At 41.4% G+C, this 25,967-nt stretch overlaps 1 protein-coding gene and 1 long non-coding RNA gene across 2 annotated transcripts; both read left to right on the top strand.

Annotated features, from left to right (window-relative positions):
• Positions 1-621: 621 nt before the first annotated feature.
• Positions 622-17,978, top strand: LOC124001848 (dnaJ homolog subfamily C member 27). Its single transcript, XM_046308970.1, has 7 exons — positions 622-1,032; positions 8,034-8,116; positions 8,360-8,429; positions 9,247-9,411; positions 9,489-9,611; positions 9,808-9,968; positions 16,564-17,978. Exons 1-7 carry the CDS (start codon positions 946-948, stop codon positions 16,694-16,696), a joined length of 822 nt encoding a protein of 273 aa, XP_046164926.1. The 5' UTR covers positions 622-945; the 3' UTR covers positions 16,697-17,978.
• A 6,463-nt stretch (positions 17,979-24,441) lies between these two features.
• Positions 24,442-25,529, top strand: LOC124002105. The gene is made up of 2 exons (XR_006832911.1): positions 24,442-25,412; positions 25,473-25,529. It is a non-coding gene; the product is annotated as an uncharacterized LOC124002105 (long non-coding RNA).
• Positions 25,530-25,967: the final 438 nt, after the last annotated feature.

The following is a 25,967-nucleotide window of genomic DNA, read 5'->3' as shown; positions in this document are numbered from 1 at the left end:
TATGTGACTTGTTAAGTACGTTTGTACTCCTGAACCTCAAAGGGGTTGAATACTTATTGACTCAAGACATTTCAGCTTTTAATATTTTATTAATTTGTAAAAAATAAAAAAAATAAGTAACATAATTACACTTTGACATTATGGGGTATTGTGTGTAGGCCAGTGACATTTAAAAAAAATTAATACATTTTAAATTCAGGCTGTAACACAAAGTCAAAAAAGTCAAGGGTTGTTGAATACTTTCTGAAGGCCATGTATTTTGTTTTCATGTATTTTCATGAGGACCACAATGGAAAAGAATGGCATTGTACTCGATTCACATGTGTGGTTATATTGTGTTTTAAAATCCAGTGCAAGGACACATCGCGAATCTGCTGTCATGTCTCGCTGTTGCCATAGAAACTGCTTCCAGTGTTAAAACAGATTTTACTCTTTAAAATCTATTGTTTAAAAAAAAACGACGTTTATATGAAGATGAACTCGCTGTAGATAATATACTTTTTTTTAAAATGATATACAAACAGCTGTGTATGATTATGAATTAAATGTATAGAAACATAACTGAGTTCTGTTGTTAAAATCTGACTTCATAACGAATCTGCTTCCGCGAATAAGAAATTGACAGACAAAGCCGTGCAAAACAGCGGCGGTAGCAAAGAAGGCTAGATAGCTAAGCGAACAAATACATGTCTCCCTCGTCCAGAATAGCTTGTCTCATATTTATTCAGATCTATAACGATGCGCGGCTCATACAATCGTAAACGAGGTTGTTTTAAGATCGAGTAAATGTCTACTAGCCAGTTAAGGCGGAGCGTACTGTACACATCTAACTTTAGTGGAATTCCAGCTTCACAGCCAACATCATCGACGACGACGACGTAAAAAAATAAAATAAACAAACAAACAAACAAACAACAATATTTAACATAGCTAAATATCAGCAGCATGGATACGAATGTGCAGAAGAGACGCGAGAACAAGAAATCACTGCGTGTAAAAGTGATCAGCCTTGGCAATGCCGAGGTGGGCAAGGTGAGTCAACTAACGTTTAGGTCAGCTATTGCTGTACCCAAACTAGTATCAGCTATATATATATATATATATATATATGTGTGTACAGTATGAATGAGCCAGGGAGTAACGTTAAATGGCTGCAGCCAAAGCCCTTTAGCGTTATAATGTTGCCCAGACGATCTCTGCTATAACCCAAAAGCCGACAGATGGTGGTATTGAGTCACACCACCTGCCGAGAAGGGTGTAATTGTATATATGTATATATTCCTGGCAATGTAAATAGTTATTATGTATGCTTGTTTGCATGTGACTATTCCTCTTTTGTTTGTTGATATTGTTAATAAATCAAATAAATAATATATATATATGTATATATTTGAAGATACATACAAACTATTTACAATTCCAGGAATCCTAAACAAACAAATCATATTAATTAATAATACAACAAGTTTTAATTTTATTTTTGTGTTTTTCATTTGAGTTAAAGTAGTGCCATATTGTTTAAATCCATTTATAAAGTTAAATGGACCATTTGTATTTGTGAATATGAGAATTATTAGCAGTTAAATTAAATATACTACATCTATATCTATGTCAGAATTTCTGAAATAAATAATTATATCAACACCATTAAATAGTACAACCGGTCCTATTTTGTTGTTGTAAGAAATACTGTATGTCAATCCTGCTATAAATACAGGCAAAATGGTCTACTTCTCCATTCCACAGAAATCACATTTATAGTCAATATTCAGCTTGAATCTTTCCAAAACATGTTTCACAGGATAAATTCTATATAACATTTTAAATGAATTTACCTTTACTTTGTTACTGATACAATATTTGTTAGCAATTTTCCATGTTTTCCACCATTTGTATATCACCATAGATATCTGACCAAAATAATCTTGCTGAGGGAAATGTAGTATCACAAACAATATTCCTAATCTGTTTATTACTACAATTATCTTTGATGTTAATAATATTGCTAATGAACATATTTTCATGTAAATCTACGTTACTTACATCAACCACAGAGAGATTTAAAAGAGAAACAAACCTCCTTGGAATCGCATCAAAGACAATTGCATATTCTTTTGGGGTTATTGGAATTTTAAACTTATCAAGAAATTCCCCATATGAGAGTAGATCTCCATCCTCATTCAGTAACTGACCAACCAAAATCATTTTTATTCTCAAACCAGTTACGGAAAAAAAATACTTATTTTTAAAATCGTATATCTTTGTTGTTCCATATAAAGTATCTGTGAGGGGAAAAATTGTGTTTATACGCTAACATCCAAGCTTAAATTTCCTGCTAATGGAATTTGGCCAACTTTACTGGGATTTTATCAATATCAAAATGACATCGAAGCAAAAATTCTAAACCACCAACAGAGTCCAATAAACACTTAGGGAAGACATTCCAAATACTGTTCTGCTTCTACTTCAGAATCCAATTTATTTTACAAGTATTATTTAGAGACCTCAGTGTTCTTGGGTATTAGTGAGAATATCTTTTCATAGATAGTGAGGCTTGTTCCTCAAAATAAAATGATAAACAATCTTATCTAAGTCCTTTACAATTTTACGGGATAATTCAAGTGATAACGAGACATAAACTGAGCTAATATAATCCTTCCTGAGCTAATATAATCCTTCCTGAGCTAATATAATCCTTCCTGAGCTAATATAATCCTTCCTGAGCTAATATAATCCTTCCTGAGCTAATATAATCCTTCCTGAGCTAATATAATCCTTCCTGAGCTAATATAATCCTTTCATTTTTGGACAATAAACCCAGACTGTATAACAAAATATCTCTCAGTAACCAGAGGTTCAATTTCTTCTTTGTTTTCTCATTAATGGGGTTAAAGTTTTCATCCTTGCATATAACAATTCCAAGATAATTAACTTTACATTTGATTGGGATAACATATACTTCCTTTAAAACACTACCCTTGAGTGGAAATAGGACTGACTTAATTGATATTAATTTTCAAACCCGAAACTAAGGAAAAGTCTTCAATACAGGAAACTGCTTTAGAAACCTCATTCCTGTCTCTTAAAAAATATGGTGGTATGTATCATCAGCCAGTTGACACAGTTTAAATTCCTTGCCAAGTGCTGAAACACCTTGAAAATTCAATTTCTTGATATGAAGAGCCATAATTTGAAGTAACAAATAAAAATAGACTAATTGGGCAGCCCTGCCTAATGCCACGGCCAATATCAAATCTTTGGGATGTCCCGTGAGCTAGTTTTACAGAGCTAGTACAACCACTATATAAAGTGTGGACTGCTTTAAAAAAAAATATTACCAAACACCCCCAAAAACATATTGCTTTGAACATAAACTCATGTTCTACAGTGTCAAAAGCTTTCATAAAATCAACAAACATAAGAAAGCTATTATCAAGAATGAGGACATTATACTCAATCATATCTGAGATCAACCTGATGTTATTACTAATATGTTGACCATGCATAAAACCAGATTGTTCTTCATCAATTATATGATGTAAGCCTTGTTTCAACCTCTTAGCAAATACAAGGGCAAATCATTTCCCATCATTATTCAACAGGCTAATGGGCCTACAGTTGTCTATATAAAGAGTATCCTTATTAGGTTTGGAAATCAATGTAATTACACCTTGTTTTAAGGAAGCCGGTAACTCCCCTTTGTCTATTGATTCTTGGAACATAGCAAGAATGAAAGGAATCAATTTATCATTGAATGCTTTCTAAAACTCTCTTATTAAACCGTCATTTCCAGGGGACCTATTGTCATTAAGGCTTTTAATACAGTCTTTTATCTCAATTTCAGATATATTTTCATTGGGATTATCATTAATCATTAATTTACATATGGAAGTCTTTTCACCTGCCCCTTTTTCTAAATTAAAGAAATATATATATATATTTTATTTCTTCCCTCTTCCGTCCATTTTCGTCTTGATCTTACAAACGCTCCCCGGGCCTTTTCCTCGTAGATACAGTCTAACTGCATTTGCAATGATGATAGCTCCAGTAATTCCTGATTAGTTAGTTCAGTTTTTTTAGTATAATCCATTATTCCATTATTATGATGTCATATTCTCTCTCTCTTGGCACGAGCAATTTCTTTCCCCATTGAAATAGCCAAAAGCCTTAATTAAATTTCATTAGCTCCCAGTAACTTCCAAACGTATTCATAACACAGGCACAATTCCAGTATTTATCAATAATTCCTGCTACTTCCTTCTTAAATACTTCATTCTCTAGTAAAGTCTTGTTCATTTACCAGTAACCTTTACTAACTGTTTTGTTGACAAACCGTGCATATTTATCTTTATTGAGATCCCTTTGTGGTGTGTTAAAATCAATGGTTCAATCGAGACTGTATCAACCTTGTCGGCCATATCTTCAGATATCAGCCAGAAATCAATATGGGATTGTATAGATACATCTTTGGTACTCCATGTAAACATCATTTTATCTGGGTTCTTATGTCTCCAAATATCTAGAACACCTAACCTTAGACATATATTCCGTATCCTACAAACAGAATTGCTGTCCTTAGGAGGCCATCTATCTAGATTATCATGTAATACTGTGTTAAAATCTCCACCCCATATTACTTTGGCTAATGGAAATTTAGACATAATTTTACTTATTTTCCTCTCAATGTCTCTAAATAAAATACAGTACCTTGACGTGTTATTGGAAGCATAAGTATTTACAACAATGAATTGAACGTGGTTGACATCTACTAATAGTATAATCCATCTCCCCTGTCTTCTTCATGCCTCAATATATGACCCTTAAAGTTGAATTTTTAAAATAGCGCCACCTGCTGCGCAGCCTTGGCTCCCGCTAAGTATGCACTTTTCCCTTCCTTCCTTCCCTTCCTTCCTTGCTCTCTCAATCATCGGCCACAGACGATTCCGAGCTTCTTTGTCAAACGCTGTCAGATCCTTCTTGAACCTCAGGTTGTTCTTCTTTAAATAGTCATTTTCTTTGCACTTTTCCATGTCATATCCCTCGCTGTCCTGGAGATGAATCTCATGACCACTGGTCATGGTGGCTGGTTGTTTTCCCCATCTCTCAGCCTACCCAGGCGGTGCACTACATCCAGAGAACCTGCAAAAAAAAAAAAAAAAAGAATACAGCCGTTGTCGGGTTATGAGTAGAACATTTAACATGGGAGTATAAAGGAAGTACCCTACTTGGTGGCGTGGTCACATTAAGCCATGCCTCGCCATGTTCATCTATTGGTCGATTTTGAAGCTAAGAAAGGCGGGAGGTGAAGGCGCTCCAGTACAGTTAACGCGCAGTAACGCTGGATGCCAGCCACCGTTAAATACCACAGAAGAAAGGGCGGGGTCGACAGCGGTAGCTAGCTATTTCTTTACACCAGTTGGCAGTGTCCCGGGCACTGTTTTCCCGCAGTTCTGTTCACGACGATGAGGGCATGTGTTCAGCAGGCGGGAGAGTCTACCGATGTCGCTCCCGCTAGCTAGCAAGGAGGATTCCGGTGAGAGGCGCTCCGATAATACTTATATTTTCCTTTTGACCCACATTTCAAAAGTGTCACAAGCGTGAAGATGTCGAGGTGTAGGTGGAGCAAATGCCTCCACTGGACAGCAGCATGTAAATGATTTAATGCAATATTCAACACAGCCTGAAACGAATGCCTGCGAAATTTTGTAAATGTTTCTTACATTACTAGCCAGAATGTTGAATAAAATACCATTTAGACACTACCGGTTATCTGTGCAGTTTGTGCTTCAGCTGCTTTTGATTTTTGACAAAATATCCACAGCAAAGTATTGTTTACCCAAGACAGCAGGTAGGTATAGTTAAGCTTAGTTTTATATTGGATATTCTGTTCTCTCTCATCAATAGCAAATGAACCAATCATGCCATGACAATGAACAGGGTATATTCTGAACCAGGGGAGGATGGAAAACAATACACTTTTTAATTTAAAAAAAATCCTTTTAAAAGATTTACACATTAAAGGTGTCGATTTGTTCTCCATCCACAGATTCAGTATTTAACATTTTCATGGCATGCTTGGTTCAATAGCTATTGACGGGAGAATCGAATATCCAATGTAAAACTACTTTTACCTCGGTGCAGAAGGAAACATATACAGGACCAACTGGCTCTTAAAGGTTTAATCAACATTCTGGCTTGTAACCGACTTTTTACACAATTTTGTAGGCATTCGTTTCAGGCTTGTTTATACAAATGAATTGTGTATTACTGTCTTATCGATAAGACTGTATTCAACACTGATATGTCCTCCTCCACAGTATGCCAGCCAGTTAGGGTAGCCATAAAAATATCACCTACTCAGGCCGTCAGTGCTGCTCCAGCTGGCCGATGGGCATTATTAGTTAGGTAACTGTAGCACAGAGAATTTTCTACCACCTTTTTACATGACCGTACTTGCTCAATTTCCAAGTTGGAAGACAACATGTCTTCTAGATGTAACGAATGTGAAACGGCTAGCTTAGTTAGCGGTGCCGCTAAATAGCGTTTCAATCGGTGACGTCACTTGTGCTGAGACCTTGAAGTAGTAGTTCCCCTTGCTCTGCAAGGGCCGCGGCTTTTGTGTAGCGATGGGTAACGATGCTTCCAGGGTGACTGTTGTCGATGTGTGCAGAGGGTCCCTGGTTCGTGCCCGGGTATGGGCGAGGGGACGGTCTAAAGTTATACTGTTACATAGACTTCCATGTCTAGTTTCAATAGGCTCATTTGAATTTAGAAAATTTAGCTCTGTAAAAAAAAAAAAAAAAAAGCGACCCATGAATGTGTCCACCCCAAAGCGCTGCATGTCATTATGACACTCACCTGTCCACAATCAATGGAGACGATATTTGAAACAAACAAGATGGAGGCGTACAACATTGTTGGATTACTTCCTGGAGCAAAACATGTTTATTTATTTTAATAACAGAGCATTTTCTAAATTCAATAATTTATTTTAATAACAGAGCATTTTCTAAATTCAATAATTTATTTTAATAACAGAGCATTTTCTAAATTCAATTATTTATTTTATTAATAACAGAGCATTTTCTAAATTCAATTATTTATTTTAAAAATGTATTAATTTATTTTAATATCAGAGCATTTTATAAATTCAATTATTTATTTTATTAATAACAGAGCATTTTATAAATTCAATGATTTATTTTAATAACATAGAATTTTATAAATTCAATGATTTATTTTAATAACAGAGCATTTTAGAAATTCAATTATTTATTTTAAAAATGTATTAATTTATTTTAATATCAGAGCATTTTATAAATTCAATTATTTATTTTAATAACATAGAATTTTATAAATTCAATGATTTATTTTAATAACAGAGCATTTTAGAAATTCAATTATTTATTTTAAAAATGTATTAATTTATTTTAATATCAGAGCATTTTATAAATTCAATTATTTATTTTAATAACATAGAATTTTATAAATTCAATGATTTATTTTAATAACAGAGCATTTTAGAAATTCAATTATTTATTTTAAAAATGTATTAATTTATTTTAATATCAGAGCATTTTATAAATTCAATGATTTATTTTAATAACATAGAATTTTATAAATTCAATGATTTATTTTAATAACAGAGCATTTTATAAATTCAATGATTTATTTTAATAACAGAGCCATTTCTAAATTCAAACGAACCTCCCTGCAACTAGACATGGACGTTTAGAAGATGTTTTCTTCCAATTCTGGAATTGAGGAAGTATCGGCAATTTAAAGGTTGGTTTGAAAATCCTCTGTGCTACACTTAACATGACCCACCTAATAAGGCCAAGCAGCCAGCGGGAACAACAACAATGGTGCCATTTTGAATAGCAAGGGAAGCAAATTAATTCTTACCATCACCAATGAACACCCATTCATTCACAGGCCACTGCTGCAGAAAATGAATTCTGACTTTAGTTTACATGTGTAATGTTGCTATTATCTAACCCTAGTTGATACAGCTCGTTGTTTCTTCATTGCAGAGCTGCATCATCAAGCGATACTGTGAGAAGAGGTTTGTGCCCAAGTATCTGGCCACCATAGGGATTGACTATGGGGTCACCAAGTAAGTTGACCCCAATGATGATGAATACATTTTAAACAATTAAATTATTTGTAGATCAAAGATGTTCAGTTCCATTGCTGTCAGATGATTCCAGATAAAGGAGACCAGTGTACTGTAGAGCAGTGGTTCTCAACCATGTTCATTTTTATCAGTAATCCTACCAGTTCTCCTGGTTGAGAACCACTGATGTGGAGACTTCTGAAGTCGGTGTGTGACTGATTTTGAGCGTTTGTTGTCCATCAGAGTCCAGGTGCGTGACAGGGAGATCAAAGTGAACATCTTTGACATGGCAGGACACCCCTTCTTCTACGAGGTCAGTACCTTTTACAACCTTGGTCATGTTGGATCTACGTCCTGACATACTGGAACACCGTGTTTTACACATAAACGTCTGCGCCCTCATGTCCAGACATGCATCCTGCCACCAAGAGGCCAGTCTCTCTGTCTCTTTATTTATATTTATACAGTGGGGCAAAAAAAGTATTTAGTCAGCCACTAATTGTGCAAGTTCTCCCACTTAAAAAAGATGAGAGAGGCCTGTATTTTCATCATAGGTACCACTTCAACTATGACAGACAAAATGAGAAAAAGAAATCCAGAAAATCACATTGTAGGATTTTTATTGAATTTATACAGACACATACTGCTGTTTCTGTAATGCTGTTCTTGTGGAGCAGTTCATGATTTTTCTAGTCGGGGGTGCTGCTTTTACACAAATCATCGTTAAGTCAAACACATTACTGAAGAAGTGCAACTCATGTTCTATTCAATTTTAGCCTATTTCATTGCTCTCTCTGTCTCTCTCTCTGTCTCTGTGTCTCTCTGTGTGTCTCTCTCTCTCTGTCTCTCTGTGTCTCTCTCTCTCTCTCTGTCTCTCTGTGTGTCTCTCTCTCTCTGTCTCTGTGTCTCTCTGTGTGTCTCTCTCTTTCTCTCTCTCTCTGTCTCTCTGTGTCTCTCTCTCTCTCTCTCTGTGTCTCTCTCTCTCTCTATCTCTCTCTGTCTCTCTCTCTCTCTCTCTCTCTCTCTCTCTCTCTGTCTCTCTGTCTCTCTGTCTCTCTGTCTCTCTCTCTCTCTGTCTCTCTGTCTCTCTGTCTCTCCGTCTCTCTCTGTCTCTCTCTCTGTCTCTGCAGGTTCGTAATGAGTTCTATAAGGACAGCCAGGGAGTCGTGTTGGTGTACGACGTAGGTCTGAGGGAGAGTTTTGATGCGCTGGACAACTGGCTGAGTGAAATGAAACAGGAGATGGGTTCCCAGGCTAACATGGAGAGCATCGTTTTTGTTGTCTGTGCCAACAAGGTATGTGTGTGTATGATTGTTCTTCTCTGTGTACCAGGTTCACTGGACTTAGCTATGTGTGTGTGTGCTCCCTCCAGGTGGACCTGACTAAGCGTCGTGTGGTAGACGAGGGAGAGGGTAGGCTGTGGGCGGAGTCAAGAGGGTTCCACTACTTTGAGACGTCAGCACAGAGCGGAGAGGGTATCAGTGAGATGTTTCAGGTATGTATACACAGACACACACACACACACACACACACAGATAGATAGATAGATAGATAGATAGATAGATAGATAGATAGATAGATAGATAGATAGATAGATAGATAGATAGATAGATAGATAGATAGATAGATAGATAGATAGATAGATAGATAGATAAATAGATAGATAGTACTGATCTGTGTGTGTTCTCTAGGCGTTTTTCTCCTCCATAACGGACATGTGTGAGAACGGCGGGAAGCGACCGGTGGCAGAGGTCAGTGTCGGCTTCACCAAGGAGCAGGCCGACACCATCCGACGCATACGGAACAGCAAGGACTCCTGGGATATGCTGGGGGTCAAACCTGGAGCCACACGGTAATAAAAGGGGTCAAAGGTCAAACCTGGATCCTTAAGCCCAGTCCAGAAACAGGGATCAAACACACTCCGATTCTCTATACAGCTCTGGTTCTAAATTGGAACACAGTGTCTGTACAGTAGTAACATGTTATACACCTCTGGTTCTAAATTGGAACACAGTGTCTATACAGCTCTGGTTCTAAATTGGAACACAGTGTCTATACAGCTCTGGTTCTAAATTGGAACACAGTGTCTATACAGCTCTGGTTCTAAATTGGAACACAGTGTCTGTACAGTAGTAACATGTTATACAGCTCTGGTTCTAAATTGGAACACAGTGTCTATACAGCTCTGGTTCTAAATTGGAACACAGTGTCTATACAGCTCTGGTTCTAAATTGGAACACAGTGTCTATACAGCTCTGGTTCGAAATTGGAACACAGTGTCTGTACAGTAGTAACATGTTATACAGCTCTGGTTCTAAATTGGAACACAGTGTCTATACAGCTCTGGTTCTAAATTGGAACACAGTGTCTGTACAGTAGTAACATGTTATACAGCTCTGGTTCTAAATTGGAACACAGTGTCTGTACAGTAGTAACATGTTATACAGCTCTGGTTTTAAATTGGAACACAGTGTCTGTACAGTAGTAACATGCTATACAGCTCTGGTTCTAAATTGGAACACAGTGTCTATACAGCTCTGGTTCTAAATTGGAACACAGTGTCTATACAGCTCTGGTTCTAAATTGGAACACAGTGTCTGTACAGTAGTAACATGTTATACAGCTCTGGTTCTAAATTGGAACACAGTGTCTGTACAGTAGTAACATGTTATACAGCTCTGGTTCTAAATTGGAACACAGTGTCTGTACAGTAGTAACATGTTATACAGCTCTGGTTCTAAATTGGAACACAGTGTCTGTACAGTAGTAACATGCTATACAGCTCTGGTTCTAAATTGGAACACAGTGTCTGTACAGTAGTAACATGCTATACAGCTCTGGTTCTAAATTGGAACACAGTGTCTGTACAGTAGTAACATGCTATACAGCTCTGGTTCTAAATTGGAACACAGTGGCTGTACAGTAGTAACATGCTATACAGCTCTGGTTCTAAATTGGAACACAGTGGCTGTACAGCTCTGGTTCTAAATTGGAACACAGTGTCTATACAGCTCTGGTTCTAAATTGGAACACAGTGGCTGTACAGTAGTAACATGTTATACAGCTCTGGTTCTAAATTGGAACACAGTGGCTGTACAGCTCTGGTTCTAAATTGGAACACAGTGGCTGTACAGTAGTAACATGTTATACAGCTCTGGAACACAGTGGCTGTACAGCTAAATTGGAACACAGTGTCTGTACAGTAGTAACATGTTATACAGCTCTGGTTCTAAATTGGAACACAGTGTCTGTACAGCTCTGGTTCTAAATTGGAACACAGTGTCTGTTCTAAATTGGAACACAGTGGCTGTAGTAACATGTTATACAGCTCTGGTTCTAAATTGGAACACAGTGTCTGTACAGTAGTAACATGTTATACAGCTAAATAACAGCTCTGGTTCTAAATTGGAACACAGTGTCTGTACAGTAGTAACATGTTATACAGCTCTGGTTCTAAATTGGAACACAGTGTCTGTACAGTAGTAACATGCTATACAGCTCTGGTTCTAAATTGGAACACAGTGTCTGTACAGTAGTAACATGCTATACAGCTCTGGTTCTAAATTGGAACACAGTGTCTGTACAGTAGTAACATGTTATACAGCTCTGGTTCTAAATTGGAACACAGTGTCTGTACAGTAGTAACATGTTATACAGCTCTGGTTCTAAATTGGAACACAGTGGCTGTACAGTAGTAACATGCTATACAGCTCTTCACAATGCTGTATGGGTTTTGTCTGACAGCCGTTCTGAACACTTCACACACCTCAGACCAGCTAATATAGAAAATGCACTGTAGGCTACATTTGGAGATGGCAGGATTTTATTTTGCCTGATTTATGTATGTTTCTGCTTGTAATTTCGGACATCTTGGTTGGTATTTGTCAGTCAACTTGTCTATAATTAGATACATGCAGCTTCTCTTCTGTCATTATACACAGAGTGTAGAAAACATGAGGATCATTGAGTCCTAATATTGAGTTGCACCCACTTTTGCCCTTAGAACAGCCTCAATTCATCGGGACATGGGACTCTACAAGGTGTTGAAAGTGTTCCACAGGGATGCTGGACCCATGTTGACTCTACAAGGGGTTGAAAGTGTTCCACAGGGATGCTGGACCCATGTTGACTCTACAAGGTGTTGATACAGCTCTGGTTCTAAATTGGATGCTGGACCCATGTTGACTCTACAAGGTGTCTAAAGCGTTCCACAGGGATGCTGGACCCATGTTGACTCTACAAGGTGTTGAAAGTGTTCCACAGGGATGCTGGACCCATGTTGACTCTACAAGGTGTTGAAAGTGTTCCACAGGGATGCTGGACCCATGTTGACTCTACAAGGTGTTGTACAGTAGTAACATGTTATACAGGGATGCTGGACCCATGTTGACTCTACAAGGTGTGCTAACAGCTCTGTTCCACAGGGATGCTGGACCCATGTTGACTCTACAAGGTGTTGAAAGTGTTCCACAGGGATGCTGGACCCATGTTGACTCTACAAGGGGTTGAAAGTGTTCCACAGGGATGCTGGACAGCCATGTTGACTCTACAAGGTGTCTTCTGAAAGCTGGTTCTAAATTGGAACAAGTAACGTTCCACAGGGATGCTGGACCCATGTTGACTCTACAAGGGGTTGAAAGTGTTCCACAGGGATGCTGGACCCATGTTGACTCTACAAGGTGTTGAAAGTGTTCCACAGGGATGCTGGACCCATGTTGACTCTACAAGGGGTTGAAAGTGTTCCACAGGGATGCTGGACCCATGTTGACTCTACAAGGGGTTGAAAGCGTTCCACAGGGATGCTGGACCCATGTTGACTCTACAAGGTGTCTAAAGCGTTCCACAGGGATGCTGGACCCATGTTGACTCTACAAGGTGTCTAAAGCGTTCCACAGGGATGCTGGACCCATGTTGACTCTACAAGGGGTTGAAAGTGTTCCACAGGGATGCTGGACCCATGTTGACTCTACAAGGTGTTGAAAGCGTTCCACAGCGATGCTGGACCCATGTTGACTCTACAAGGTGTTGAAAGTGTTCCACAGGGATGCTGGACCCATGTTGACTCTACAAGGTGTCTAAAGCGTTCCACAGGGATGCTGGACCCATGTTGACTCTACAAGGTGTTGAAAGAGTTCCACAGGGATGCTGGACCCATGTTGACTCTACAAGGGGTTGAAAGTGTTCCACAGGGATGCTGGACCCATGTTGACTCTACAAGGTGTTGAAAGTGTTCCACAGGGATGCTGGACCCATGTTGACTCTACAAGGTGTTGAAAGTGTTCCACAGGGATGCTGGACCCATGTTGACTCTACAAGGGTTGAAAGTGTTCCACAGGGATGCTGGACCCATGTTGACTCTACAAGGTGTTGAAAGTGTTCCACAGGGATGCTGGACCCATGTTGACTCTACAAGGTGTCGATAGCGTTCCACAGGGATGCTGGACCCATGTTGACTCTACAAGGTGTCTAAAGAGTTCCACAGGGATGCTGGACCCATGTTGACTCTACAAGGGGTTGAAAGTGTTCCACAGGGATGCTGGACCCATGTTGACTCTACAAGGTGTTGAAAGAGTTCCACAGGGATGCTGGACCCATGTTGACTCTACAAGGGGTTGAAAGTGTTCCACAGGGATGCTGGACCCATGTTGACTCTACAAGGTGTTGAAAGTGTTCCACAGGGATGCTGGACCCATGTTGACTCTACAAGGTGTTGAAAGTGTTCCACAGGGATGCTGGACCCATGTTGACTCTACAAGGTGTCTAAAGCGTTCCACAGGGATGCTGGACCCATGTTGACTCTACAAGGTGTCTAAAGCGTTCCACAGGGATGCTGGACCCATGTTGACTCTACAAGGTGTCTAAAGCGTTCCACAGGGATGCTGGACCCATGTTGACTCTACAAGGTGTCTAAAGCGTTCCACAGCGATGCTGGACCCATGTTGACTCTACAAGGTGTTGAAAGTGTTCCACAGGGATGCTGGACCCATGTTGACTCTACAAGGTGTCTAAAGCGTTCCACAGGGATGCTGGACCCATGTTGACTCTACAAGGGGTTGAAAGTGTTCCACAGGGATGCTGGACCCATGTTGACTCTACAAGGTGTTGAAAGTGTTCCACAGGGATGCTGGACCCATGTTGACTCTACAAGGTGTTGAAAGTGTTCCACAGGGATGCTGGACCCATGTTGACTCTACAAGGTGTTGAAAGTGTTCCACAGGGATGCTGGACCCATGTTGACTCTACAAGGTGTCTTAAGCGTTCCACAGCGATGCTGGACCCATGTTGACTCTACAAGGTGTTGAAAGTGTTCCACAGGGATGCTGGACCCATGTTGACTCTACAAGGTGTTGAAAGTGTTCCACAGGGATGCTGGACCCATGTTGACTCTACAAGGTGTCTAAAGCGTTCCACAGGGATGCTGGACCCATGTTGACTCTACAAGGTGTTGAAAGTGTTCCACAGGGATGCTGGACCCATGTTGACTCTACAAGGTGTCTAAAGCGTTCCACAGGGATGCTGGACCCATGTTGACTCTACAAGGTGTTGAAAGTGTTCCACAGGGATGCTGGACCCATGTTGACTCTACAAGGTGTCTAAAGCGTTCCACAGGGATGCTGGACCCATGTTGACTCTACAAGGGGTTGAAAGTGTTCCACAGGGATGCTGGACCCATGTTGACTCTACAAGGTGTTGAAAGAGTTCCACAGGGATGCTGGACCCATGTTGACTCTACAAGGTGTCTAAAGCGTTCCACAGGGATGCTGGACCCATGTTGACTCTACAAGGTGTTGAAAGAGTTCCACAGGGATGCTGGACCCATGTTGACTCTACAAGGTGTTGAAAGTGTTCCACAGGGATGCTGGACCCATGTTGACTCTACAAGGTGTTGAAAGAGTTCCACAGGGATGCTGGACCCATGTTGACTCTACAAGGTGTCTGAAAGTGTTCCACAGGGATGCTGGACCCATGTTGACTCTACAAGGTGTTGAAAGAGTTCCACAGGGATGCTGGACCCATGTTGACTCTACAAGGTGTCTAAAGTGTTCCACAGGGATGCTGGACCCATGTTGACTCTACAAGGTGTTGAAAGTGTTCCACAGGGATGCTGGACCCATGTTGACTCTACAAGGTGTTGAAAGTGTTCCACAGGGATGCTGGACCCATGTTGACTCTACAAGGGGTTGAAAGTGTTCCACAGGGATGCTGGACCCATGTTGACTCTACAAGGTGTTGAAAGAGTTCCACAGGGATGCTGGACCCATGTTGACTCTACAAGGTGTCTAAAGCGTTCCACAGCGATGCTGGACCCATGTTGACTCTACAAGGTGTTGAAAGAGTTCCACAGGGATGCTGGACCCATGTTGACTCTACAAGGTGTCTAAAGCGTTCCACAGCGATGCTGGACCCATGTTGACTCTACAAGGTGTTGAAAGTGTTCCACAGGGATGCTGGACCCATGTTGACTCTACAAGGTGTTGAAAGTGTTCCACAGGGATGCTGGACCCATGTTGACTCTACAAGGTGTTGAAAGTGTTCCACAGGGATGCTGGACCCATGTTGACTCTACAAGGTGTCGATAGCGTTCCACAGGGATGCTGGCCCATGTTGACTCTACAAGGTGTCGATAGTGTTCCACAGGGATGCTGGCCCATGTTGACTCTACAAGGTGTCTAAAGTGTTCCACAGGGATGCTGGACCCATGTTGACTCCAACGCTTCCCACAGTTGTATCAAGTTGGCTGGTGGTGGACCATTCTTGATACACACGGGAAACAGTTGAGCGTGAAAAGCCCAGCAGCGTAGCAGTCCTTGACACACTCAAACCAGTGTGCCTGGCACCTACCCCGTGCAAAGGCACTTAAAAAAAATGTGTCTTCCCAATCCACCCTCTGAATGACACAGATACACACAGATACACAATCCATGTTCCCCAATGCTGAAAGAGGGGTCTGAGTGTAAAAGCTTTGGAAGTGGGTTCTGGTCATCTTTAATAGCTGATTCTAAGATTTGTATTTGATCATATATGTTTTGGCTGATTTTCCTTTTTTTTATATAGAGCTGAAAATACTTGAAGTGGTTTATCCATACATCTCCATTTTGGATAGCTAACTCTTCGTGTTGTTGTAGGTTTAGTGTGTTTAGTGTTTCCCAGAAGTGCTTAAATTCTGTGGATTCTTCAATCACAATATGAGCTGTTTTCTGACAAACTGTATCGTTTTAGTTAGTCACCACAGTGAAAGTGAGTCGTTCTTAAACTGACCTCTCACCAAACGAATCCCTATCTTCCCTGATATATTGAGCTGGGTTGGGGGCTTGGATTAAGCGAGGGGATTAGGTGACACTGGGAAATCTCATTATAGTCCCTCCACCTGACAATCTGACACACACAACGCAGCTTCAACAGCGTCCTCGTCTTGATCTCATTTTTGTTCCTGTTTGTGTTTCCAGGGAGGAGGTTAACAAGGCTTACAGGAAGCTGGCTGTGCTGCTCCATCCGGATAAGTGCGTTGCCCCGGGCAGCGAGGATGCTTTCAAGGCCGTGGTGAATGCTCGCACCTCCCTGCTCAAGAACATCAAGTAGACGCCAGCTAGGGACTGCTCACCCTGACCCCTCACCCCTCGCCATGTTTCCTCGTCTAATACCACCTCACCTTCAGAACATCATCAGCTTCTCTACCCCCTCCCAAACCACAAAACCAACCCTTCCCCCTTCTCTGCTCTCCATCCCTCCCACCCCAGCCCTCTCCTCTCACACCAGATGCCATGACATTTTGCTACAACAGAGTTTTATAAAGTCACTACTGATGATGTGCCACAGCAACTCAGTCTCTCTGTACGGAAGACTATCAATGCTTTACACAGTAGTCTTTCACACAATTGAGAGAGAAGTCACTGGAATACTGGGTGTGTCATCTGCTTGGTCAGTTGTGTTTTCTCTGGTCCAGAGCCTTCAAACGGCTTGTTGACCTCTCCTGTTTTAAGGAAGGCTCAGCATCAGCAAGCCACATGTAACGCCCTGGACAAGAGCTATATATGTGTACACGTAACGCCCTGGACAAGAGCTATATATGTGTGTAAACATGAATGGTTGGTTGTCGTAAGGGGTGGTTGTCAGAAGGGGTGGTTGTCAGAAGGTGGGTAATGTGTCTGGGTTGATGCTTGTGATCTAATGATCTTACTTGGGGTCTCTGACTCTCTGGGCAAGCTGATCCCGTAGACGTAAACTAGTACATACTTATATCCATACTTAACCAGTGTCATACATCCCTACACTAACTTATATATATATATTATATATATATATGCCATTTAGCAGACGCTTTTATCCAAAGCGACTTACAGTCATGTGTGCAAACATTCTACGTATGGGTGGTCCCGGGGATTGAACCCACTACCCTGGCGTTACAAGCGCCATGCTCTACCAACTGAGCTACAGAAGGAAACTTACTGTCCATACTACAGCCCCTACACTACAGCCCCTACTCAGCCCTCTGAACATGCTTACCCCAGCCAGCCCCATACAGTAGACCTGGTTGGGGTTCATTCCTTGTTAATCATTGGCTCATTGGTGAAATTAGCATTCAGACAATATCTTTAAGTAAATAATTTATTCATTTATTAATGCAATTTCAGACAGGAAGTTGACAACGGGAACATGGCACCAATGTTTCCGAGTAAGTTCTGCAAAATAGAAAAGGTCCCAAGTTGCTTTTCTCATGCTTGCAGTCAACCCCCTGTGATGTAACTGCCTACGTCATTACCTTCTACTCATGAGACCAAAACCATGCAGACACAGCTATATAAACAAGAGTTTTAGTGTTATCTAAAAGCTTAGCAGTAAATGTCCAAGTTGATTTATAGTGGAATGTCTAACTCGTCTCTTATCTCTTACACAACCCTGCAGAGTTCTGTCTCAGTCACACATCTCTCAGACTGTTTCTTTATAAGAGGCAGAGACTAGAAACGACTGGAACAATATTAAACCTCTATAATGAATATATATATTGTTCATCTGTAGTCTAGGACCCTATAAATGTAAGGAGGGAGTCCTATAACCCCTCCCCTTCTATTAATACAACATAAGCATAATCAATTATTATAATACATCAAACATTTGTTACAGCCCCCATCATGACCCCTAGGTGAACCCCTGACAACCTCAGTGTACTGAGGGGTATGAAAACTAGCAGAGATGGGGAAACTACAGCACACTAACCTCTAAGTCATCCTGGCTCTAGAGGGTCATACGTACCAGTCAAAAGGTGGGACACACTTACTCATTCAAGATTTTTTTTTAAACGTAAAAAAATATATATATACTATTTTCTACATCATAGAATCATATTGAAGACATCAAAACTATGAAATAACATGTGGAATCATGTAGCCAAAAAAGTGTTAAACAAATCAAAATAGATTTTAGATTTTAGATTCTTCAAAGTAGCCAACCTTTGCCTTGATGACAGCCTTGCACACTCTTGGCATTCTCTCAACCAGCTTCACCTGGAATGCTTTTCCAACAGCCTTGAAGGAGTTCCCACATATGCTGAGCACTTGTTGGCTGCTTTTCCTTCACTCTGATGCAGCACTCCATCACTCTCCTTCTTGGTCAAATATCCCTTACACAGCCTGGAGGTGTGTTGCGTCATTGTCCTGTTGAAAAACAAACGATAGTTCCACTAAGCACAAACAAGATGGGATGGCGTATCACTGCAGAATACTGTGGTAGCCACCTCCTCCATGCTTCACGGTGGCAACCACACATGTGGAGATCATCCGTTCACTTACTCTGCGTCTCACAAAGACACGGCGTTCGGAACCAAAAATCTCACATTTTGACTCGTCAGACCAAAGGCCAGATTTCCCCTGGTCTAATGTCCATTGCTCGTGTTTCTTGGCCCAAGCAAGTCTCTTCTACTTATTGGTGTCCTATAGTAGTGGTTTCTAGCCAGTTTCATCATAGTGCTTGATGTTTTTTGCGACTGGTATTGAAGAAACTTTCAAAGTTCTTGAAATTTTCCGGATTGACATTAAAGTAATGATGGACTGTCCTTTCTCTTTGCTTACTTGAGCTGTTCTTGCCATAATATGGACTTAGTATTTGACCAAATAGGGCTATCGTCTGTATACCATATCAAATCAAACTTTATTTGTCACATGTGCCGAATACAACAAGTGTAGACTTTACCGTGAAAATGCTTTACTTACAAGCCCTTAACCAACAGTGCAGTTCAAGAAGAAAATATTTACCAAGTAGACTGAAATGAAAAGTAAAAATACAAAAATAACACAATAAGAATAACAATAACGAGTCTATATACAGGAAGCACCGGTACGAGTCATTTTCCCGGGGTAAAGGCTGTTGAGGTAATCTTTACATGTAGGTGACTATGCATAGGTAACATACAAACAGCGTGTAGCAGCAGTGTACAAAAATGGGGGGGGGGTCAATGTAATTTGTACGTTGGCGATTTTATGAATTGTTCAGCAGTCTTATGGCTGGTGGGTAGAAGCTGTTGAGGAGTCTTTTGGTCATAGACTTGGTGCTCCGGTACCGCTTGCCATTCGATAGCAGAGAAAACAAATATAAAATGTATTTTGATTTGTTTAATACTTTTTTGGTTACTACATGATTCCATATGTGTTATTTCATAGTTTTGATGTATTCACTGTTATTCTACAATGTAGAAAATAGTAAAACATGAAGAAAAACCCTTGAATGAGTAGATGTGTCCAAACCTTTGACTGGTACTGTATATCCACCATCACCCTCTACAGATCCCCAGGTCTCACTACTGCCCACTACAGAACCCCAGGTCTCACTACTGTCCATTACAGAACCCCAGGTCTCACTACTGTCCACTACAGAACCCCAGGTCTCACTACTGTCCACTACAGAACCCCAGGTCTCACTACTGTCCACTACAGAACCCCAGGTCTCACTACTGTCCACTACAGAACCCCAGGTCTCACTACTGTCCACTACAGAACCCCAGGTCTCACTACTGTCCACTACAGAACCCCAGGTCTCACTACTGTCCAATACAGATCCCCAGATCTCACTACTGTCCACTACAGATCCCCAGGTGTCACTACTGTCCACTACAGATCCCCAGGTCTCACTACAGAACCCCAGGTCTCACTACAGAACCCCAGCTCTCACTACAGAACCCCAGGTCTCACTACTGTCCACTACAGAACCCCAGGTCTCACTACAGAACCCCAGGTCTCACTACTGTCCACTACAGATCCCCAGGTCTCACTACAGAACCCCAGGTCTCACTACAGAACCCCAGGTCTCACTACAGAACCCCAGGTCTCACTACTGTCCACTACAGAACCCCAGGTCTCACTACTGTCCACTACAGATCCCCAGGTGTCACTACTGTCCACTACAGATCCCCAGGTGTCACTACTGTCCACTACAGAACCCCAGGTCTCACTACAGAACCCCAGGTCTCACTACTGTCCACTACAGAACCCCAGGTCTCACTACTGTCCACTACAGATACCCAGGTCTCACTACAGAACCCCAGGTCTCACTACAGAACCCCAGGTCTCACTACTGTCCACTACAGAACCCCAGGTCTCACTACAGAACCCCAGGTCTCACTACTGTCCACTACAGAACCCCAGGTCTCATTACAGAACCCCAGGTCTCACTACTGTCCACTACAGATCCCCAGGTCTCACTACAGAACCCCAGGTCTCACTACTGTCCACTACAGAACCCCAGGTCTCACTACTGTCCACTACAGAACCCCAGGTCTCACTACTGTCCACTACAGAACCCCAGGTCTCACTACTGTCCACTACAGAACCCCAGGTCTCACTACTGCCCACTACAGAACCCCAGGTCTCACTACTGTCCACTACAGATCCCCCGGTCTCACTACAGAACCCCAGGTCTCACTACTGTCCACTACAGAACCTCAGTTCTCACTACTGTCCACTACAGAACCTCAGTTCTCACTACTGTCCACTACAGAACCTCAGGTCCCACTACAGTGTTATTACTGTACGATTGGACCAATTGACTGACATGTTTATTAAGGTACAACTAAAACACCAGAAGATAGAATCTGATTTAGTAGCGAACTCTGTCGAGATGTGGCATGTATATGAAATTCATACTATTTATATACTACACCAAACCAAGCCCGTTGCCAAATCCCAGTAGTTATAGACAGTTTGTTATACCAGTCTGGATAATCAGTCATACTGGAAGATATCACAATATTCACAATATTCATCCACTTAAAAGTTTACTATATATTTTCATATTCATATATTGTTTTAGATTATGATTTTTAAATTTTTATATATAATGAATATCATTACACCGCCTTCAAACGAGTACTGAAATGTCTCGCCGGTGACCTCATAGCTCACAGAGCACCTTACTGGTGGATAGAGCTGTGACATCAGCAGGACCGACTTTAACAGTTTTACGTGAAGAACAAGTTGATAGAAGAGGCTATGGTCATAGAAATAGAGTCTATAGAAGGGTCCTAGATCCTCTAACCCTATTAACTTGAATGGTGGAAGCCTGTTCTATAGATTATATTTCTATAGTTATGAGAACCTGGGACATGACAAATGTACTAGTACGTGACAAAGCATATTCAATTACCTACTCTGTTCTATTATTATTGTGTATATATATATATATATTTTTTGAAAGTTATACTTGAAAAATGGCATGATATAATTTACTCATCAAAGTTTTTTAACTTGTAAAAAAATAATAAGATTGGGAACTTGTAAAAAGTGAGCAGGTTAACTTAGTGAATGTGCTATGTGATACATCCTTTTGGTCATTGTTTTTATAGACACACAAGAAGAAATGAAAGAATTCTATTAATTTAGTTTTTATTAAAAGGCAAGAGGTGTTTGTTTACTGTTCCCATTGTGCCAAGTGACTGACAAGTTAAGGTACAACTAAGGAATACATCTGAAAATATAGAATCTGATTTAGTCCAAGCAGTGAGAACTGTATTTAAAGACATTGCTCCGGTACTTTGGCGACTAGTAAGTTTAAAAACATTTTTTTTTAAACCTCTCGCTTTGGGCTGGATGTGTCAATGTGGAGTTCCATACATGCAGAATTACAGTTTCACCTCAATTAGACACTAAAAATCCCTCGTTTGAAAGCGACTGTTTTCTGGAAGCTGTGCCGTGCCATTTTCCCTACATTTCCCCCCCCCCATGTGTGCCAGCCCCCTAGCAATTCAAGTTCTAGGCAATGAACTGCAGATTGACGCATTTGAGTGACATCTAGCAAGAGGCCTGTCCAACATTATCCAATGAGGTTGCAGGGTGGGCCCATTAGCAGAGAGAGAGAGGAGCAGTGAGAGAGAGGCAGAGAGACAGAGAGAGAGAGAGAGAGAGAGAGAGAGAGAGAGAGAGAGAGAGAGAGAGAGAGAGAGAGAGAGAGAGAGAGCAGAGAGAGAGAGAGAGAGGCAGAGAGACAGAGCAGAGAGAGAGAGAGGCAGAGAGAGAGAGGCAGAGAGACAGAGAGAGAGGCAGAGAGAGAAGCAGAGAGAGAGAGAGAAGCAGAGAGAGAGAGAAGCAGAGAGAGAGAGAGAAGCAGAGAGAGAGAGAGAGAGAGAGAGAGAGCAGAGAGAGAGAAGCAGAGAGAGAGAGGCAGAGAGAGAGAAGCAGAGAGAGAGAGAGAGGCAGAGAGAGAGGGCAGAGAGAGAGAGAGGCAGAGAGAGAGAGAGCAGAGAGAGAGAGAGGCAGAGAGAGAGAGGCAGAGAGAGAGGCAGAGAGAGAGAGGGAGTGAGAGTGATGGCGTGGTGTACATATCTGCTCATATGTGATGCTATTACTTTTTACTCGTGAGAACTAGTGGCTGAAAAGTATGCAACAGTATCCGGAGAATCTCTTTAAAAACACGGAGACAGATGTTGCATGAAATACTATTTATATTTTTATATAAACACCAGAAGAGTGAACATGTGTATACTATAGACCTGTGGAACGTGTATGTATTGAGTTATGATTGATCATGTTGTCCTTTTCGGGAAGTATTGAGACCATTGACTTTTGTTATGTTACAGCCTTATTCTAAAATTGCTATAAAAAAAAATTCCCCTCATCAATCTACACACAATCCCCCATAATAACAAAGCTGCACAGCTAATTTCAGGTCTCTCCAGAGATGTTCGATCGGGTTCAAGTCCAGGCTCTGGCTGGGCCACTCAATGACCTTTTTCAGAGACTTGTCCCGAAGCCACTGCTGCGTTGTCTTGGCTGTGTGTTTTAGGGTCGTGGTCCTGTTGAAAGGTGAACCTTCGCCCCAGTCTGAGGTCCTGATCGCTCTGGAGCAGGTTTTCATCAAGGATCTTTCTGTACTTTGCTCCGTTCATCTTTGCCTCAATCCTGACTCGTCTTCTTGTCCCTGCCATTGAAAAACATCCCCACAGCCTGATGCTGCCACCACCATGCTTCACCATAGGGATGGTGCCAAGTTTCCTCCAGACGTGACGCTTGGCATTCAGGTCACAGAGTTTAATCTTGGTTTCATCAGACCAGAGAATCTTGTTCCTCATGGTCTGAAAGTCCCTTAGGTGCCTTTTAGCAAACTCCAAGCGGGCTGTTGTGCCTTTTACTGAGGAGTGGCTTCCGTCTGGTCCCATAAAGGCCTGATTGGTGGAGTGCTGCAGAGATGGTTGACCTTCTCCAAGGTTCTCTCATCTCCACAGAGGAACCATAGAGCTCTGTCAGAGTGAGTATCAGGTTCTTGGTCACCTCCCTGACCAAGGCTCTTCTCCTCCCTTCTTCTTGCTCAGGCAACCAGCTCTAGGAAGAGTCTTGATGGTTCCAATATTCTTCAATTTAAGAATGATGGAGGCCACTGTTCTTGGTGACCTTCAATGCTGCAGACATTTTTTGGTACACTTCCCCATCTGTGCCTCGACACAGTCCTGTCTCGGAGCTCTATGGGCAATTCCTTCGACCTCATGGCTTGGTTTTTGCTCTGACATGCACTGTCAACTGTGGGACCTTGTATAGACAGGTGTGTGCTTTTCCAAATCATGTCCAATCAATTGAATTTACCACAGGTGGACTCCAATCAAGTTGTAGAAAGTGTCTCATCGATGATCAATGGAAACAGGATGCACCTGAGCTCAATTTCGAGTCATTGCGAAGGGTCTGAATACTTATGTAAATACGGTATTTCATTATTTTGTTTTTTTATACATTTGCAAACATTTTTTTTAAAAAAAAAAATGTGTTTTCGCTTTGACATTATGGGGTATTGTGATGTCATTATGGGGTATTGTGATGTCATTATGGGGTATTGTGATGTTATTATGGGGTATTGTGTGTAGATTGAGGATTAGTATGATGTGAATCCATTTTAGAATAAGGCTGTTACGTCACAAAATGTGTACAAAGTCAAGGGGTCTGAATACTTTCCGAATGTACTGGACAGTATGTGAATATATATGGTGATGTTTTCAATTTTATAAGAGGGTATTTATTAGACTCAATAGTAGCATGTTTTGAACCAAGACAGAGCACAGTGAGTGAGCAGTGACAACCGAGTGAGGGATCATTAGCTTTGATACCTTGTGATAGCTAATGGTGTTAGCTTCGATACAGTGTATTAACTTGGTGAAGTGTGTGTGTGTGTTTGTGTGTGTGTTTGTGTTCGAATAATGGGGTTATGATGTGTTAGCTTTGATGCTTTAGTAAGTGTGAAGCAGTGCCTGGAGGTTAATGCCAACTGGTTGGTGTGTGTAGTGACAGTGTGTTTTACACTCCAGGCATGTGTGTGTGTGTGTGTGTGTGTGTGTGTGTGTGTGTGTGTGTGTGTGTGTGTGTGTGTGTGTGTGTGTGTGTGTGTGTGTGTGTGTGTGTGTGTGTGTGTGTGTGTGTGTGTGTGTGTGTGTGTGTGTGTGTGTGTGTGTGTGTGTGTGTGTGTGTGTGTGTGTGTGTGTGTGTTGTGCCAGCTTGTTTGTTTGTCGTGAGAGTGAGACACCATGATGCTGATAATGACTCCAGGGTTGAACCTTCCTCTCTGTGTATCTGCAGTCTATCCACTAGGTTTGATAATGACTCCAGGGTTGAACCTTCCTCTCTGTGTATCTGCAGTCTATCCACTAGGTTTGATAATGACTCCAGGGTTGAACCTTCCTCTCTGTGTGTATCTGCAGTCTATCCACTAGGTTTGATAATGACTCCAGGGTTGAACCTTCCTCTCTGTGTATCTGCAGTCTATCCACTAGGTTTGATAATGACTCCAGGGTTGAACCTTCCTCTCTGTGTATCTGCAGTCTATCCACTAGGTTTGATAATGACTCCAGGGTTGAACCTTCCTCTCTGTGTATCTGCAGTCTATCCACTAGGTTTGATAATGTGCTGCATGTTGCTGTTGTGACTGTTTTTTGTTTAATAAACAACAAGAAGGAAAACCCATCTGCTTGGTCTCTGATCAATGTGTCACAGGCTGTCTACTGTGTGTGTTAGAGGCTGTCCTCTTGGGGACAGGATGTGATTGGGTGACCCTTGACCTCAAGGCAATGGCATGCTGGTTATAATCTGAATAACATACTGATGGTCAGAAGAATCTGGTTATCCCTTCCCAAGGCTGATCAGGCTGAGTAAAGCAGGCACACTGCCGTCTGATCACACACGCCAGGAAGACGTCAGGAAGCACCGTATAGACTTGGGGTCAGTCGACACCATGATTGGACAACTGGAACACAGTGGGAGACGCCATGATTGGACAGCTGGAACACGATGATGATGATGATTGGACAGTGGGAGACGACAGAAGTGACACCAATGTTCTAACCGTTCCACTGTCAATTGAAACCGGGGTTGTGGTCAATTTGAATTAA

This window comes from Oncorhynchus gorbuscha, linkage group LG17 (assembly GCF_021184085.1).
Source record: "Oncorhynchus gorbuscha isolate QuinsamMale2020 ecotype Even-year linkage group LG17, OgorEven_v1.0, whole genome shotgun sequence".
Lineage (NCBI taxonomy): Eukaryota > Metazoa > Chordata > Actinopteri > Salmoniformes > Salmonidae > Oncorhynchus > Oncorhynchus gorbuscha.
The sequence above is the reverse complement of the archived record's forward strand: the minus strand, read 5'-3'. Positions and strand labels throughout refer to the sequence as shown.

What these genes read in the sequence shown, in the direction of transcription:
- LOC124001848 (XM_046308970.1), top strand. Translation starts at nt 946, where the DNA reads ATGGATACGAATGTGCAGAAGAGACGCGAGAACAAGAAATCACTGCGT. An exon ending in GCAATGCCGAGGTGGGCAAG is followed by an intron (nt 1,033 to 8,033) that starts GTGAGTCAACTA and finishes TCTTCATTGCAG; the next exon opens with AGCTGCATCATCAAGCGATA. An exon ending in ATTGACTATGGGGTCACCAA is followed by an intron (nt 8,117 to 8,359) that starts GTAAGTTGACCC and finishes GTTGTCCATCAG; the next exon opens with AGTCCAGGTGCGTGACAGGG.